The 19,614-nt window shown below is 45.7% G+C and overlaps 1 protein-coding gene across 1 annotated transcript in view; it reads right to left on the reverse strand.

Moving 5' to 3' along the window:
- The window catches only part of GUCY1B1 (guanylate cyclase 1 soluble subunit beta 1), a 140,616-nt gene extending 123,704 nt beyond the window's left edge, over positions 1 to 16,912 (reverse strand). The window contains exons 1-2 of the mRNA XM_075347622.1: positions 16,805 to 16,912; positions 1,501 to 1,574 (exon numbers count right to left, since the gene is read on the reverse strand). Coding sequence (XP_075203737.1) covers positions 1,501 to 1,574; positions 16,805 to 16,807 — 77 coding nt within the window. The 5' untranslated portion in view covers positions 16,808 to 16,912. The remainder of the gene's footprint in view (positions 1 to 1,500; positions 1,575 to 16,804) is intronic.
- Positions 16,913 to 19,614: the final 2,702 nt, after the last annotated feature.

Below are 19,614 nucleotides of genomic sequence, written 5' to 3' on the forward strand. Positions count from 1 at the left end.
CCAATGGCCCCTGAGGTCCCTTACAACTCTACCATTCTATGATTAACCCTAGAACGCATACCTGGGGCCTCGCAGGCCTGCTAGGTCATTTGTTTTCTATGGTAGATTGAATTGCTTGCGCGTTCTAGGGTTAATGTTATTCCAAAAAGGTAAATTATCCCTTATCCTATAAATAGGGTATAACTTACTGATCGCTGGGTCTCACTGCTGAAACCTTTGCAATGCCAACAATGAGGCTCTGGAACCCAGAAATAGACTCCTGCGGAGCACCAACTTGATGGACAGGAGGTGCACATGCCCAACCTCTGCTCCCTTCATTGTCTATAGGACTGCTGGAGAAAGATGAACAGAACACTCTGCTATTTCCAGCTGTTAAATAGAAAATGAATGCAACGGACGTCGAGCATTCACAGTACTGCACCATTCAAGATAAGGCTCTGCAGAGCTTGACTCCAGTTTCCAAAACCCTGTTCACGGAATTGTGGGAGTTAAAGTGGTTGGACCTCCAGCGATCAATATGTTATTCCTTATCCCATGAATGGGGTAACTTACAATTTTAGGAAGAACCATAACGAATTAAGTCATTTAATTATTTATCTTGTACTGACCATAAAAATCATTGCCTGTCACCATCGAATCCCTTTGTGTAAATAAGGGTGTACTGCCATCAACAATTTTTGAGGTAAAAACAATTAACTAGCTAAATCGTCAATTGGTGGATTATCTGCCTGTTTAAACGGGCATTAAAGAGGTTTCCCAGTCTATATTACCTAACTAGACTACTGTAATGACAACCTGCTTGACTCCTGATGATTCAGCAGCTGTGACCTGCACTGATTATGTGAATGTGTTCATAGAATCAGTGAATTTTGGACCTCCATTCACAGAATCTTTGTGGATCCTAGTATACCTCAATGGAACGTATATGACCAATGCTCATTTAGTTCCATCGGATTGACAGAACCATTAGTATAATAGAAGAAAATGAATTAGTGGTGTAGAATGCTCACTACTGCTCTATTCCCACAATCGACTTTGAGACCCTTGTTGTTTGGTTCCTGTGGATAGCTGATACATTTATTAAGTGAAACGCCCTATAAGATTTACTTTTGAAAGTTACTCACCATATAAAAAAACATGGCTAGTAAGAATTGCAGAGAGATTTAACCTCCTACATAATAATGTACGGTATGAAGCTATGGATGGTAATATATGATGTATCATTATAACATAAGTAATGAACTGTTTCTAACTTTTTAATTTAATTAGTCCTATATTCTTAATACAGTTTGGTATTCAGAGGTTAACATATGCTTTAAAGTAACTTAGCCTGCATTCCTGTGGGAAACTACTGATAACCTATCGCAGCACACTGTGCCAATTGATAACACTAACTCTGCTACATTAACAAATCAGCAAATGTGTTAATAATTTTTGAAACAAGAAAAACATTACAAAATATAGATAGTATATATAAAGAAGATCATGTCAACTACTTACTTGATATCTTCCCATACTTCTTCCCCATAGTTCCTTATCACCAGCAGCTCCAAAGCATGGTTGACAAAGCCATACTATCAATGAGAAAAGAAGAACATTTAGAATTATAGCTATTAAAAATTAAATGACAGTGAGTACACCCTCTACCTACCGGAGCTACACCATCTACTAACAAGAAACACACCTGCTACTAACAAGAAGTACACCCTATACTAACAATAAGTACAACTTTTAAGTAAACCAGAGGTCCCAAACCTTTCTGACCTTAAGAGCCACATCCAGTTCTGAGCGAAGTTCACGAGCCACATGCAGCTCCTGCCCCATCACAGAAGTGATACTCAGAGCCTCCATTACTAGTATAATGACAGCATAAGCTTTTCTACAGGAATCACCACACCGAGGCAGTAAACCAATATCAAAGGATCTCATCTTACCCCTATTCAGATTTGCTCTTCTATGAGGGGCTACTCACAAAAGTCACCATCTTAAGACCTTCTCTTCATAGCTGTTTGTTGTTTCAAATGTGTTTATATACAAAGCAGGAAGACAGCCATGAGCCACAAATCATGGGTCCACGAGCCACATGTGACTCCTGAGCCACAGGATGGGGACCCCTGAAGTAAACCCTCTGATAACTAGAAGTACACCCTTCTGCTAACAAGAAGTGCACCCTCAACTAACAAGAAGTACACCCTATGCTAAAAAGAAGTACACTCTACTGCTACCAAGTACACCCTCTACTAACAAGAAGTACACTTTGTGCTAAAAAAAAGTAAACACTGCGCTAACACGAAATACACCTCCTACAAAGATAAACTACACACTCTACTATGTACTGTACTACATTCTAATAACAAGAAGTACACACTGACCACAAGAAGTACACCTGCTATAAAGTAGAGACATATTCCCATAACAAGAAGAACATAGTCCACTAAAAGAAGCACACCATCTACAAAAAAAGAAATCCATCTTCTTCTACCAGAAATCCACCCTCTAAAAACAAGAAGTACATCCTCTGCTAACAAATGGTATACTTTCTACTATGAAGTATACTTTTTACTAGGAAGATGTACACCCTCTACAAATAAGTAGGTCCTCTGCTAACAGGAAGTACGCCTTCTACTAATAAGAAGTACTCCCTTTACTCAAAGGAAGTACATCCACTACTAACAGTAGAGACACTATCTGCTAACAAGAAGTACATTTCCTAGGTTTCTAATAACAAAAATAACACTTTTTAACAGGACATATACCCCTTTCTCAAAGAATTGCACCCTCTACTAACAAAAAGTACACCCTCTACTAACAAGCAGAACAACCTCTGCTGACAAAAAAATATATATCTTCTACTAACAGGGGAAAGAGGGTGGGTTTTTTTGTGTTTTTTCATGTTTTTTTTAAATAAAGGATTTTTCTCAGATTATTTCTTTTTACTTACAGAATTAGTAATTGGGGGGTCATAGACCCCTACCCATTACTAATGCAGGGTTTTGGCAAATTACAGCTGCCATTAACCCCTTAAATTACCCCGATTGCCACTGCACCAGGTAAAGTGCTGGAATTATTGCATCTAGTGAGTGTGACAATTCTGTGCAGATGCAGGCTACTATTTGTAGGCTGGGGGACCAAAAACCCTACATCATTTTATTTATTTATTTATTTGTATACTCCATTTTGGAACCCAGACAGTTTCTGTGAGGGCAACCAATTAGAAACACCAACACGCAGTCTGTCTGCAACCAATCACAGATGCTGTCACAGACAGTGGGCAGGGGAAGCAGTCAATATGTATGACATGTAATGAATGGACCAGGAAGCAGTGTGACAGCCGCGCGAGTGGAGACTAATAAGTAATTCCCTTCCCCTATTAACCACCTCTCCACACTCATCATACAGTACCATTTTTCTAGCCAAAGTCATAATACGCTACAAGAAAAGCATTAGTGCAAACGTGACCAGTTACCGAACAAAGGCCGAATTTTGACGATTTTGAGAAAAATGTTTGGCCATCCGAATCCGAATGGTCAAGGCTTGTGCCAAATTTCAGATTTGCAAACTTTTTTGAACAAGTTCACTCATCTCTACTACTAACAAGAACCACACCTCCCACTAGGAAGAAGTACGCCCTGTACTAAGAATAGATACATGCTCTATTAACAATAAGTACCCAATCTAATAACAGGAGGTAGAACTTTTGCACCTTGAATTAATAAACTCAATATACATAATAGGCTCCAATTAATGGAATTGTCCCATGAAGAAAACATATCACATATCTTATAAGATTCTGATCACAGTAAGAGATCCCCATTGGTCATGAAAAATGGAGTCTCTCTGTGTAAATGGAACATGGATTGCTTCTGCTCTATTCATTCTTTAAGGGAGATAGTTGAGTGCATTATCACATATCACTGTTTTTCTTTTTCTTGTACTAGTGCTTTTACACACTGATTTCTCATGTTCAAGGCCTATGAGAATGTTGCTTACCCATTATGTGTTGCACAAAACTCTTATTAGAACAGTGGCTATTCATCTTTAGTATCATTCTAGGGTCTGATCCATCAATCTCTGCTCAGCTGGTACACTATGTTCAGTATCAGACACAGCCCCTGAATTCCTGTACATATCCATTGTATTGTTTACCAAGTGCTTTATTGTCCATTTGCCAGTCTGGGCCTGCAGATCAGTTCAGTTAAATAAGACTGAGCTGTAGAAAGCTGCAGTATTAAACAAGAGTCTCCAAAATGTTCATTGCATTGTAAACAATCAAAGGGTAAGGACTCTAAAGCAGGCTTTACACGCTACGATATTTCTAGCAGTTGCTAGTGATATCGTACGCAAAAGAACACGCCCCCGTCGTGCATGCGATATCGTGTGATCGCTGCCGCAGCGAATATTATCACTACGGCAGCGTCACATGCACTTACCTGGTCGGCGTCGTCGCTGTAAGTGCCGAACAATCCCTCCCTCAAGGGGGAGGTGCGTTCGGCGTCACGGCGACAACACCGCGACATCACTAAGCGGCCGGCCAATCAAAGCGGAGGGGCGGAGATGAGCAGGACGTAACATCCCGCCCACCTCCTTCTTTCCTCATTGCGGGCAGGACGCAGATAAGGAGATGTTCCTCGCTCCTGTGGTGTCACACGTAGCGATGTGTGCTGCTGCAGGAACGAGGAACAACATCTTTAAACAACCAATTTTTGGTTTTAGGACGACCTCTCCATGGTGAACAATTTTCACCACTTTGGAGGACGTTTAAGGTCGCTGGTAAGTGTTACACACTGCGATACCGTCAATGATGCCGAATGTGCGTCACTAATGACGTGACCCCGACGATAAAATATTAATGATATCGTAGCATGTAAAGCCCCTTTAGGCTACTTCAGAAAGCTGATCATACAGGGAACAAGGAGTTGTACCACGTCAATCTCACACTAATGGCCTGTCCTAAGGCTATGTGTACAACAAAAATTTAAACAATTCATCCCTATCCCAGAAACTAGGTGAACAAACTCACTGACTGCAGCCTGACTCCATGGATGATTATCCAGTGGTACTCAGCTTAAAGACCCAGTGAGGGTAAAATACAAATAGTTAATAAGGCAGATGAGAAAGCGGCACTCAATGAAATAGTAAAACTTTTTCTTTTATTCCACGTTCACTAAAACTTCATGACATTGATGATAGCTGGGGAGAAAGGTGTACTAGGTGCATAAAACAGATGATGGCCGTTTCGCGCTTGACTACGCTTCCACGGGTCTGCACAGGGGATGACGTGGGAACTCCACCTTATTAGTCCCTGCTGCACTAATGACATCATCCAAAATGTGAAAGATATGGTGAGAAATTGTGCACATAAAAGACATACAATATACAACCAAGTATATACGAGCACTTATAAGAAGATAGAGCAATCATTCTTGTCATTTAAACCTAAAGGTCCCTGCACATTAGTTCTCATAATCCAAAGTCTGTGACTGCAGACTTGAGAATACTCCCAGCCAGGGCTGGCCTTAGCCTGAATGGCGCCCTGTGCAAAACTGCCCTTTGGTGCCTCCTCCCCCCCTACTGATTTTTTACCCAGTTTCCCAGGAAACAAATGATGACAGGAGCCAATTTTTTTTATATCCTAATAAAATTCAGCTCTTCAAATGTACAAAATATTCAAAATTTGTGCTGGAGAATCTGCACCTCAAATCCACCACGTTTGATCTCGTTCTTTCAGAGGTTTTCCGATTTCAACCATTTATGCCGTATCCCTGGATATTACATCATGGATGGTACATGCGGATCCCCCCAATGGGGCGCACATGTATCTGGAGAATGAGGCGCTGCAGCTCTTCATAGAGAGATGATATATATTTCTATACACTTAGAGCGGCGCAGGTCGTGGCCCCATTGGTGGGATCAGCATCTACTATACAAATCCTGAGGATAAAAGTACAGGATGATGCCAGATAATGCACGATGGAGCCGGCGGCCGATGCTGCGTGTACTCTGGACCAAAAAGTCCAAAATAAGAATGTTAAAGGAGAATGTACGAAATTAGAAAAAAAATCTCTGCTTTCTATGTAATAAAGAGTCCTCAGGTTATATGTGTCACTGCCTCTCAGCTCCAATGACCTTAACAGACTGAGGTGCAGCACCACATACACACCTTGAGGACGAGGAGTGCTGTGTATGTGTGACTGCCTCTCAGCTCTACTGACCTGAATAGACTAAGCTGCAGTACCACATACACACCATGAGGGAGGGGCCCTATGTATGGAAGAACTATGGCATATATACTGTAATCCATTTATTAACCAGTTTGGGCTCACACCTGCTGGCAATGCTGCAAATAATTTTGTTGGAAAATTTGTAAGATAAATCCTCGCTGAATCGTGATATTCTGCAGACTTTCATAATACACACCTCAGCTGCTGCAGAACATCATCATACACATCTCAATTGCTGCAGAACCTCATCATACACACCATCTATGCTGCAGAACCTCATTATACACATTTCAGCTGCTGCAGAATCTCATAATATACCTCAGCTGCTGCAGAACCCCATAAGGCTATGTGCGCACGTTGCGTATTTGCATGCAGTTACGCTGCGATCTGCACCGCAGCGTAACTGCATGCGTCCTGCGTCCCCAGCATAATCTATGAAGATTATGCAGGAGACGTGCGCACGTGGCGTATTAGAGCACAGCGCTTCGGCTGCTGCCCGAAGCGCGCGTTCTAAGAAGTGATATGTGACTTCTTTTCTGCGCTCTGCATGCAGCGCCCGCTCTGTCTATGGGAGGGGCTGCACTCAGAGCGCATGGAATCAGCTTTTTTTTCATTATGGACTCTTTCTGCAGCGATTTGAAGCGCACGTGTGCTGTTCAAATCGCTGCAGAAATTTCTGCAGGACAGAACGCAACGTGTGCACATAGCCTAATACACATCTCAGCTGCTGCAGCTCCTCATAATACATCTCAGGTGCTGCAGAACCCCATAATACACATCTCAGCTGCTGCAGCTCCTCATAATGCACCTCAGCTGCTGCAGAACCCCATAATACACATTTCAGCTGCCACCGATGCATTACATTGACAGACCTTCATACCTACACTAAACCATTACATGTGATGTGCAGACGGCAGTGACGCCATGTCACGTATGAGACTCCAATGTTATTTTGTTACAGCATAAGTTCTCTGACAGCTGATTCCTCCTGCACGACCCCCCGGCTCCATTATTGCAGTTGTGTATATTTTACTCTGATGCTGCCGTGTTTCAAATAAAACACATTTAATATCTGTCCAGGGACGATGCAACTAGGATGAGGAGCCCGGGAGGCCGGTCCCTGGTGGCTTCTCCCTGCTCTGCTGCCCTGGACTGACCAGTGTCTCCCCTGTGTGACATTCTGCAGATTAGCCAAATCCCCAAAGTATATAATATACACTGTTAGGATTTAATTTGCCAATCTGAGAAGTCATGTGATCGCTCACCAGTGATTTGCAGACTCGGAGTCATCTGCTGAATGACGTCTCCTCCTGCCTCTCTCATTGTTATCATTTTCAATTTGAGAAAAACAGGAGGAGACGTCATTTGGCAGATGACCACACATTGCAAATCACATGTGAGTGATCAGATAACTAGCACTCGAATCAGCAAGTGAAATCCTAACAGAGCACATATTACACACCTTCAGGATATGGCAGGTCAACATTCAGAATTACATTACACGTGACAGGTATAGGGCATATGTAGGGTGTATAATAAATAAATCTAAATATATATATATATATATATATATAATATATATATATATATGGAATGTATTACCCCCTACATATGCTCTGCACCCACTCTGGCCGCAGCTGCAGGGCCCACTGGCATCACATCACAGGCTCCCCCTGATGTCATTACACCTATCTGGGACCCACAGCTGCAGAGCAAGGGTGATACAGGGAGCCAGTGGCCATCTCCTCCTCAGTGGTGTTCAACCATGCATCCAAGGAAATAGCAATGGCCCCCATCACCCACAGGCCTTGTCATTTTGCCACTGCATAAATTACACCATATACATGACACACACATAGATACAATATAAAAGATTGATGAATGCAGGGTCGGACTGGGGTGTCTGGGGTCCACAGGAGTTATATCTAAAGGCCACACTACAACTATATGCAAATACCTGCAGGAGCCTCCACACAGACGCCTACACGCAGCAGGATCCCCCAAACAGCCTCCTACACGCAGCAGGAGCCCCCACACAACCTCCTACACGCAGCAGGAGCCCCCACACAGCCTCCTACACGCAGTAGGAGCCCCCACACAGCCTCCTACACGCAGCAGGAGCCCCCACACAGCCTCCTACATGCAGCAGGAGCCCCCACACAGCCTCCTACACGCAGCAGGATCCGCTACACAGCCTCCTACATGCAGCAGGAGCCCCCACACAGCCTGCTACACGCATCAGGAGCCCCCACACAGCCTCCTACACAGCCTCCTACACGCAGCAGGAGCCCCCACACAGCCTCCTACACGCAGCAGGAGCCCCCACACAGCCTCCTACATGCAGCAGGAGCCCCCACACAGCCTCCTACACGCAGCAGGAGCCCCCACACAGCCTCCTACACGCAGCAGAAGCCTCCACACAGACAGATATCCAGCCGGCGGGCCTCCAGCACGGAGAGGCAGGCAGCCTGGGGGCCTCCAGCACGGAGAGGCAGGCAGCCTGGGGCCTTCAGGACGGAGAGACAGGCAGCCGGCAGGCCTCCAGGACGGAGAGACAGGCAGCCGGCGGGCCTCCAGGATGGAGAGACAGGCAGCCGGCGGGCCTCCACGACGAAGGGCAGGCAGCCTTGGGGCCTCCAGCACGGAGAGCCAGGCAGCCTGGGGACCTCCAGCACAAAGAGGTAGGCAGCCGGCGGGCCTCCAGCACGGAGAGGAAGGCAGCTGGCGGGCCTCCAGCACGGAGAGGCAGGTAGCCGGCGGGCCTCCAGCATGGAGAGGCAGGCAGCCGGCAGGCCTCCAGCATGGAGAGGCACAGTGAGGCGGCTGTCCGCCCGCACAGACAGGCGGCGGGCCGCCCGCACAGACAGGCGGCGGGCCACCCGCACAGACAGGCGGCGGGCCGACCGCACAGAGAGGCGGCGGGCCGCCCGCAGAGAGAGGCGGCGGGCCGCCCGCACAGAGAGGCGGCCGTCCGCCCGCAGAGACAGGCGGCCGTCCGCACGCAGAGACAGGCGGCCATCCGCCCGCACAGAGAGGCGGCCATCCACCCGCACAGAGAGGCAGCCGTCTGTCCACAGAGACAGGCGGCCGTCTGCCCGCAGAGACAGGCGGCCGGCCGCCGGCACAGACAGACGGCGGGCCGCCCCCACAGACAGGCGGCGGGCCGCACAGAGAGGCGGCCATCCGCTGGCACAGAGAGGCGGTCGTCCGCCCGCACAGAGAGGCGGCCGTCCACCCGCAGAGAAAGGGGGCCGTCCGCCCGCACAGACAGGCAGCCGGCCGCCGGCACAGACAGGCGGCGGGTCGCCCACACAGACAGGCGGTGGGCCGCACAGAGAGGCGGCGGGCCACACAGAGAGGCTGTCATCCGCCGGCACAGAGAGGCGGCCATCCGCCGGCACAGAGAGGCGGCGGGCCGCCCGCACAGAGAGGCGGCCGTCTGCCCGCAGAGACAGGCGGCCGTCCGCCTGCAGAGACAGGCGGCCGTCCGCCCGCAGAGACAGGCGGCCGTCCGCAGAGACAGGCGGCCGTCCGCCCGCACAGAGAGGCGGCCGTCCGCAGAGACAGGCGGCCGTCTGCCCGCACAGAGAGGCGGCCGGCCGCCAGCACAGAGAGGCAGGAAATTAATTTCTTACCTCTCTGCGGCGCCCCCCCTGAAGCATGGCCGTCGGCGTCCTGTGCGACCGCACAAGTCGCACATGCCTAAAGCCGGCCATGCTCCCAGCGCATGCACTGTTAGCTATGAGGATTCATCAGTACCTGTGCTGGAAACAGTGGTCAAATATGCGATATGCACACTCTTGGCCAGAACCCGACTAGTGGGTGGGGCCTCGCTCAATACACTTGTAGTGAGCAAGGCCATGCCTCATCAAGTGAAGAGGCAGCAGAGATCCACAGCTCAGGTGGAAGAATCTGTCCACAGGACAACTATTAGTTATATACTCCACAAATCTGGCCTGTATGGAAGAGGGGCAAAAGGAAAGTCATTTTTGAAAGAAAGCAATAAAAAGTCCAGTTTGCAAAAAAGATGTAGGTGGTGCGGCTAGTATGAGGAGGTAGGTGCGTCAGTCAGATGAAACATTATAATGAAACACTGCAAAGTGTTCTGGATGAAGCTGCACTTCGTATATATATCACATGTCAGCATAGACAGTGCCAACACTGGCCCACGGTGCAAACAGGTTTTCTCTTGCGGTGCTCCAGGATCACCGAACATTTGTGGAGAAAATCCAATCTGGCCAAAGATTTCATCCATTATAAGTTTATGCTTAAAACATACAACTCTACAGCTCAAAAAAAGCCTACTGTAACACCCTCATCACCACAAATTGGTGCAGGAAGGAAGGATTTGGTTCATGGAGAACTGGGATAACTTCTCTGTCAGGGACAGGCTCCACGGTAGGGATGAGCTGCACTTCAAAGCTGGGCTGGGGGAAAATGGTCATATGGATGGACGAGCTTTTAAACTAGGATCTGGAGGGAGGGAGGGTAGTGGAGCAAACAAGGGGATAGCTAGAGCTGATAGAGACAGTGAGACAGTAGGGGTTCAATGAAGGTTTAGGTATAGTTTGGCCATGTATGGAAAGTAGAGAGGAGAGGAGTAAGAAATGTGCTAATAGTATTAAATGTCTGCTGGCAAATGCAAAAAGTCTTGTAAACAAAATTAATGAATTGGAAACTCTTATGTTACGCTGTGGTGGGCATTACGGAAACATGGCTGGATGAGAGCCATGACTGGGTGACAAACGTAGAGAGTTATACTACATTAAGAACGGACAGGAAAGACAAAAAACGTGGAGGGGTGTGTATAGTTGTAAAATGTAACTTAAGACCTGTACTCAATAACGACATTGGGATCAACTGTGACAATGTAGAGTCAGTATGGGTAAATATAGATGGTGAGGGGAATAAAGGAAAAATGATATGTGGAGTTTGCTATAAGCCTCCAAATATAGCTGAACAGGTAGAGGGTGAAATGCTGCAACAAGATAAAAAGGCAGCAAATAATAATGATTGGGTTCTTATGATGGGGGATTTCAACATTCCATGAGACACAGAATCTTCTGGTTGTCCTAAAAGTTGCAAGTTCTTATCTACAATTCAAATCCATTACATCTTTCAGTTGATAGATGAATCGAACAGAGGAGATTATTTGCTGGATCTGATAGCGTCAAATAGAGCAGGTATAATTTTTAGATCTACAGGTCCAGGAACACTTGGGCAGCAGTAACCGTAATATGGTAAGTTTCAAAGCAATATTTAATATAGAATATTTTAAAGGAGAAATTAAAAATCTGGAACTTTAGAAAAGCTGATTTATCCAAATTAAAGAGGTTGATCACTACATTTACAATGAGCTAATCCAGAAGGCTGACCGGGGTGTGGTTACACAGGCGCATAGTAAGCAGGTCTCTCACATGGACCTTTGAAGGGACCCCTGGGGAATCCAGGAGGGGGCGTGGCCTCCATCTCTACTCAAAGGGTGTGGTAGAGAGTCTGGTTGCTAAGTTCCGGAGGCAGGCACAGAGGGGAGGGAGTAGTGAGTCAGTCAGTCAGTGAAGCTCAGGCAGAGCAGTCGCAAGGAGGAAACCTGGAGGCTGTCACTAGTCAGACACCGCAGGTGCCGTGGTTACTGACGGGGGAGACCAGTCACCTGGTAGTGCCGCCCGAAATCCACCCAAGGCTGAAGTGCAAAGGGGTGGCTGAGTACGGGGACTGCCAGGCGAGGACCAGGCCAGCACGGGGTTACAGGTCCCCAGAGCAGGGGCCCATTCAGTTGGCCTGCTCAACCTGCAGATGGCGGTACTTCATACCCTCCACCATAACACCAGAGTCCGCAGCCACGTAGCAAAGAGAGGGCCCATAGCTCACAGGAGGCAAGCAGCCGGAGTGACCTGGTCCAAGCTACAAGCAAACGGGCCGAAACGAGGGGAGAATAGGCAGCAGCAACTTCCTTGGGCAACCCCAGCAGGACTACAAGTCGGGGTTACCCCAAAAACGCCAGGGCTAGGAGGGCAAGTTGGTAGTCACCCTCAAAAGTCAGCCTGACGGAGTGCCTGGTGTCCTCTGGTGCATCCCAGCTACGCCCGGGTACTCACCCTGCCATCAATTGTGAGTAAAAACCCTGAAAGACTGTCTGGACTGTGCCTGAGTCATTCTGCTACTTGTGGTTCCACACACACTCCAACCGGACCCTGGGGCTTGCCTCACTCTCGGGAGGCCACGACACCCAGCTGCACACAACACCAGCCCCAGGCGTCCCCTAACCTGCAGCGGCGGTCCCCTGACCGCAATACCGAGAGTGGTGTCACGAAAATTCAAAGAAGATAACTTACCTGTGACCAGACCATCCCACGTGGAGTCCCTGAAGGTAAATGCTACACAACACCTGTGAGGCTTCACACATGATTTAGAGCTCTTTTTCAGCCACTAAACATGTATGAATTGCTTGACAGTCACAGCAATACCGCAGCCATGCTATTGGCATTACTGTGTTTGGATGGCCACATCGCATCATCAGGTTTTATACAGTCATATGAAAATGTTTGGGCACCCCTATTATTGTTAACCTTTTTTCTTTATAACAATTTGGGTTTTTGCAACAGCTATTTCAGTTTTATATATCTAATAACTGATAGACTGAGTAATATTTCTGGATTGAAATGAGGTTTATTGTACTAACAGAAAATGTGCAATCTGCATTTAAACAAAATGTGACTGGTGCAAAAGTATGGGCACCCTTATCGTATTTCTTGATTTGAACACTCCTAACTACTTTTTACTGACTTACTAAAGCACTAAATTGGTTTTGTAACCTCATTGAGCTTTGAACTTCATAGGCAGGTGTATCCAATCATGAGAAAAGGTATTTAAGGTGGCCACTTGCAAGTTGTTCTCCTATTTGAATCTCCTATGATGAGTGGCATCATGGGCTCCTCAAAACAACTCTCAAATGATCTGAAAACAAAGATTATTCAACATAGTTGTTCAGGGGAAGGATACAAAAAGTTGTCTCAGAGATTTAAACTGTCAGTTTCCACTGTGAGGAACATAGTAAGGAAATGGAAGAACACAGGTACAGTTCTTATTAAGCCCAGAAGTGGCAGGCCAAGAAAAATATCAGAAAGGCAGAGAAGAAGAATGGTGAGAACAGTCAAGGACAATCCACAGATCACCTCCAAAGACCTGCAGCTTCATCTTGCTGCAGATGGTGTCAATGTGCATCGGTCAACAATACAGCGCACATTGCACAAGGAGAAGCTGTATGGGAGAGTGATGTGAAAGAAGCTGTTTCTGCAAGCACGCCACAAACAGAGTCGCCTGAGGTATGCAAAAGAACATTTGGACAAGCCAGTTACATTTTAGAAGAAGGTCCTGTGGACTAATGAAACAAAGATTGAGTTGTTTGGTCATACAAAAAGGCGTTATGCATGGAGGCAAAAAAACACGGCATTCCAAGAAAAGCACTTGCTACCCACAGTAAAATTTGGTGGAGCTTCCATCATGCTTTGGGGCTGTGTGGTTAATGCCGGCACTGGGAATCTTGTTAAAGTTGAGGGTCGCATGGATTCAACTCAGTATCAGCAGATTCTTGACAATAATGTGCAAGAATCAGTGACGAAGTTGAAGTTACGCAGGGGATGGATATTTCAGCAAGACAATGATCCAAAACACCGCTCCAAATCTACTCAGGCATTCATGAAGAGGAACAATTACAATGTTCTGGAATGGCCATCCCAGTCCCCAGACCTGAATATCATTGAAAATCTGTGGGAGATTTTGAAGCATGCTGTCCATGCTCGGCGACTATCAAACTTAACTGAACTGGAATTGTTTTGTAAACAGGAATGGTCAAATATACCTTCACCCAGGATCCAGGAACTCATTAAAAGCTACAGAAAGAGACTTGAGGCTGTTATTTTTGCAAAAGGAGGATCTACAAACTATCAATGTCCCTTTTATATTGAGGTGCCCATACATTTGCACTGGTCAAATTTTGTTTAAATGCGGATTGCACATTTTCTGTTAGTACAATAAACCTCATTTCAATCCTGAAATATTACTCATTCCATCAGTTATTAGATATATGAAACTGAAATAGCTGTTGCAAAAACCCAAATTGTTATAAAGAAAAAAGGTTAACATTAATAGGGGTGCCCAAACTTTTTCATATGACTGTATGAGACCTGGGGGTGCGATGCTCAGCACATTACAGTTCAGAGAGACTTGAAGTAGGATGTAGGAGGTAGAGCTTAGATTAGAGCAGGCATAAAGGAATGGTTGTACACATGCACCCTTTAGTGCCTTTCATGTGGCACTGAAGGGTGTTTTTAGCCTGGTTGAACTTAATAAACAAGTAAATAATTTTAAAAATTGGCTTCTTGTCCTCCTTATTTCGCTAATCAGCCAAGGTAAGGCAGACAGCGTTGAGCTGACATTATTAGGCTGGGAAGGTCCGTGGTTATTTGGCCCCTTCTCAGCCTAAAAATAGCATCCCGCAGCCGCCCCAGAATTGGTGCTTCGCCCGACTCTTCCTGATTGCTCTGATACAGTGGCAATCATGGTAATATTTTTGGGGGTTGATGTCAGCTGTGAATTGTCAGTTAGCCTCAAGCCCAGGGGTTAGTATGAAGAAGGGTCTATCAGACACTCCATTACTAACCAAGTAAGTGTAAAGTTAAAAAAAACATACACACACAGCAAAAAAATAGTTTATTTAAATAAAAGCTCCCTCACACTATCCCTTGTTCACCAATTTATTTACAAAAAAAGCCACGAAGATACAAAGTAATCCATGGTGTAGTGGTCCCACGGTGTCCCTGAATCTGTACTCTAACGTATGAAGTCTCGGTCACAGGTCAGCACCAGACCTGGAGTTTCTCACGTGTGGTGATGTCAGTAACTCAATGACGTCACTGCGCATGAGAAATTCCGTGTCCAGTGCCAACCAGATGTGACCTATGGAGCCTTATTCTCTGAACGAGACTTAATAGGTTGGAGTACGTAGTCAGTGGGCTTTTTCAAGGCTTTTTTTTTTTTTAAATAAATGGGTGAACAAGGGATACTGTGGGGGAGTCTTTATTCAAATAAACTATTCTTTCCTTTGTGTTTTTTTACTTTACCTGTGTATTTTTTTACTTTACACTTATTGGGTTAGCCCCCTCTACATTATTACTCCATTATTAATTCCTGGGCTTGATGCCAGCTGACAATTCACAACTGACATAAACTCCAAAAAATATTACCCCAGTTGCCACACTTCCTGGGCAATTGGGAAAAGCTAGGGTGAAGCACAAGAATTGGCTCATCTAATTGATGCGCCAATTCTGAGATGGCTGTGGGCTTCTATCTTAGGCTGGGAAGGGCCCAATACCATGGGCCTTCCCAGCCTGAAGATATTAGCTTGCAGCTGTCTCCCTTACCTTGGCTTGTTATCATTTTTTTTCTAATATATCTATATAGCTTATAGACGCAACCGTGAATGACCCCTTGGTCTGATGCGTGTGCTGTACTTAAATGAGACCTTATGCCACAATACAACACACTGCAATGTCACTTCTTATATCAGCGCTGCTGACTTCTGGAATAAATGGTCAACTAATATATAAACTCTTTTTTTATTTATTTTTTTTTCTGCTGAAATAACATCATCTATTCTAGATTCCAACTGTGGGAAACAACAAAATGTAATTGTCTACAGATTTTATCAAATAAATACTTACCAATATTTTTTAGATGACAAGTTCAAACATTGATTTCAGTGATTCCTATATTAGTCTATTAAATAATGTATGATTTTGATAAACCAATTACCGTATATATTCTAACCTGAAGAAAAATGTAGAAATGTATTCTTGAAAGATCCTATACCCTAGTCATAGCTGTAGACACAAATACTCGGCACGTTAGGTCAAACATTGCCCCAACAAAAAGAATTTGACAAAATTTACTCAACAATTAAGTGGCTGTGTAAGAAATTGACGTAAAACAGTACTACGACTCGTTACTGGTGAACACGACGCGTTTTAATCCAAGGCCTTCTCCAAAATGACAATGCAGCTTATGTACCGGGTGATGGAAATGTCCCCTCGTATTTACATTTTGGTTATTTTACAGCCGTTTGTAACACGTCTCATCAGCAGCTGATATGTGACATCTCTTTGTTCATTTAATTCTGCAGGAAAATAATTCCAGAGAACGTTGTGATGCGATTTTGAGCAGATCATCTACATATATTGTTCGTAGCCCCCCTCCCTGCCTCCCTCCCCCAAAAAATGATATTTTAGAGTGGAAAAATGTAATAACACAACACAAACAATGATCTCATCCAGGAATCCGGAACCCTGACACAACAATACATGATAATAATCGGATTAATTGGTGTATAATATGTTCCAATGTAGGAAAAACAGGATGTGCTTTACATGATCATGGAGAGAACATCCACCCACACATCTATGCACAGAATTCAGCATTTGTGGTGCTGTATGGCCCAATGTTACAATTACGCGTGATCTATCCCTATGGCAATATACATATATGATACAAGTGTCAATATCTCCGAAAAGATACAAAGCACCTACCATTCTGCCAGTGGTTTTCCTTTCCCCCTGTAAAGAAGACAATGGTTTACAAAGAGTTACTTAGTGACAGGCTCTGCAGCTCTAATGCAGCTTAGTACAGCAGCAGCGCTGAGCCCCACACACAGCCCCGCCCCCAGGGCGCAGCAGCCAATGGGCGCCCAGATGCTGTGCCTGTCTTCCCCAGTCTCCAGCACTGAGCAGAGGATGCCTGTCTGGGCTAAGAGCTGTGACACAGGGAGGAAGGAGCCATCCTCTGCTCCTCTTGTTGCTGCAGCAACGACAAAGTCACAGTCAAGACCCAGCTAGCCACGTCTCTCGGCCGTATTGTGGGAAAGAGGTTAAATCCATTTCCACTAGTGAGATACGCGACAATGGATGTAAATATTAGAAAGTGACGCAAAATAATAGTAAGGTAATACAAATACGGTATAATCCAAAGTCGTGTATGTATATATATATATATATATATATATATATATATAATAAGTTTTATTTCTATAGCGCCAACATATTCCGCAGCGCTTAACAATTCAGAGGGGACATGTACAGACAATTTAAGACAATACAAAATACCAAATTTAAGATACCAGGAGTGAGGGCCCTGCTCGTAAGCTTGCAGTCTATGAGGAAATAGGGGAGACACAAAAGGTGAATGGGGGGAGATATATTTATTCATTTATATAGCGCTATTGATTCCACAGCGCTTTACAGACATGATCATCACTGTGCCCATTGGGGCTCACAATCTCAATTCCCTACCTGTATGTCTTTGGAATGTGGGAGGAAACTGGAGAACCCGGAAGGAACTCACGCAAACACGGGGAGAACATACAAACTCCTTGCAGATGTCCTTAGTAGGGTGTATAGCAGCAGATTATGTATTCCTATACTCATATGGGATCAGGGGTGGAAATATTGGTGCAGCCGCACAGGGGCCCAATTTCTACCACCAATCAGCTGGCATCGTGAATTAGAATAATATTCACTTATAGCACCATTAATTCCACTGCACTTTACACACATCAGCAACACTGTCTCCATTGGAGCTCACAATATAGAGTCCCTATCAGTATGTCTTTGGAGTGTGGGAAGAAGCTACACAAACACGGAGAGAACATAGAAACTCCTTGCAGATGTTTTCCTTGGTGGGATTTGAACCCCAGTGCTAACCACTGAGCCACCATACTACCCTATATGATGAGCTCTCATGCTGCAAAAAGTATATGTACAGTTCTTGTACAGGGGCCCGTTACTGTCTGTGTCCGCCAGTGTATGGGATGATAAGAGGCCGATGTCACTGGAGCACATGAATCAGATGGGTGCAATCCAATAGTAAATCAGATTGCACTCAGCCCAATGTTATTCAGTGATGCAGGACAGATCTGCATATTTTTCCTCTGCTTTAATTGTGATGAGGAAAAAAATAGCAGCATGCTGTGTATGGCAGCGAGTCTCGGATCACGATCACCCATATAGGTCTATGGGTGCGAGCGAAACATCGGACTGAACTTATGTTATCAGAATACAGTCTGATATAAGCAGAGACAGGCAATGGAGAAGATGGAAAAATGAATCTCTCCTTCTTCTCACCTCAGATTTATTCTTACCTGTAAGGCTGCTTTCACACATCCGTTTTTTACACAGCAGCTCAATCTGTCTCAAAAACCTATGCAGCGGATGCGGCGGAAAAAACGGATCCGTTGCATACGTTTTTCCATGCGGCCCGTCCGTTTTTTGACGGATGTGGCTTGATACTGAGCATGCGCAGTGAAAAAAACCACATTCTGCAGCCGGATGCGTATTTTGCCGCAGCCAGCTTGCATTGTAAATTGTGCCGTATCACGCTGGATTCGGCGTGATGCGTTTTTTTCACCGCACAAAAAAACGTGCCAGGCAACGTTCCATCCGGCCACATGGGCTAAATATGCCGCATCCGGCAAAAAACGGACGCAACGCAAGGCCATGCGGCACAATACGGCGTTAATGCAAGTTTATGCGGAAAAAACTCAACCGGCGGCAAAAAAAAAAGGGTTGCGTTTTTCTGCAAAGCGCCGTATTGTGCCACTCAGCAAAAAACGGATGTGTGAAAGCAGCCTAAGAGAATCAGATCACACACCTGGCTCACGCTCGCAGCAGAGGCATGTCCCGTCCAGTGCTATACAATAGTGTGACCTTCGTCGGACTGGCTACCGGAGGAATCTCCAGTAATGCCAGGCCTGGCCGCGGTTACCAGCAATGAACTCCGGAGCTCTCACCTGAGCTCCGGAGTACAGCTTAGACTGAACTCGGGGTTTGCAGGACTGAACCGCGAGTGCCAAGTGATTGATTCTCCGGCGATTGCGGTTCAGTTCATGACAGCTGCAGACATCCCAGGCTGATCTCCGGAGTTCAGGTGACAGCTCCGGAGTGCAGCCCAGCCTGTCTGCAGCTGTCATGAACTGAACCGCAATTGCCGGGGAATCAATCACTCGGCACTCGCGGTTCAGTCCAGGCTGCACTCCGGAGCTCAGGTGAGAGCTCCAGAGTTCAGTGCCGGTAACCGCGGCCAGGCCTGGTATTACAGGAGATTCCTCCGGTAGCCAGTGGGACGCTGAGTGTGACCCCGGCCTAACAAGGATATTGCATGCTAGCAGAGCTGTATCTGTGACTTTGGGGTTTCACTAGTTATATAGTGTATTATGTAGAAAGAAGAGCAAAGTTTTTGTTAGGTTTGATTAATATTTAGGGGAAAAATGAAATTAACCAGCACTTCCTAGCAAAACCAAAAAAATGTACAGATGCTGGCTGCTGTGACTGCACCACACTAATGT

This window comes from Anomaloglossus baeobatrachus, chromosome 1 (genome assembly GCF_048569485.1).
Source record: "Anomaloglossus baeobatrachus isolate aAnoBae1 chromosome 1, aAnoBae1.hap1, whole genome shotgun sequence".
Lineage (NCBI taxonomy): Eukaryota > Metazoa > Chordata > Amphibia > Anura > Aromobatidae > Anomaloglossus > Anomaloglossus baeobatrachus.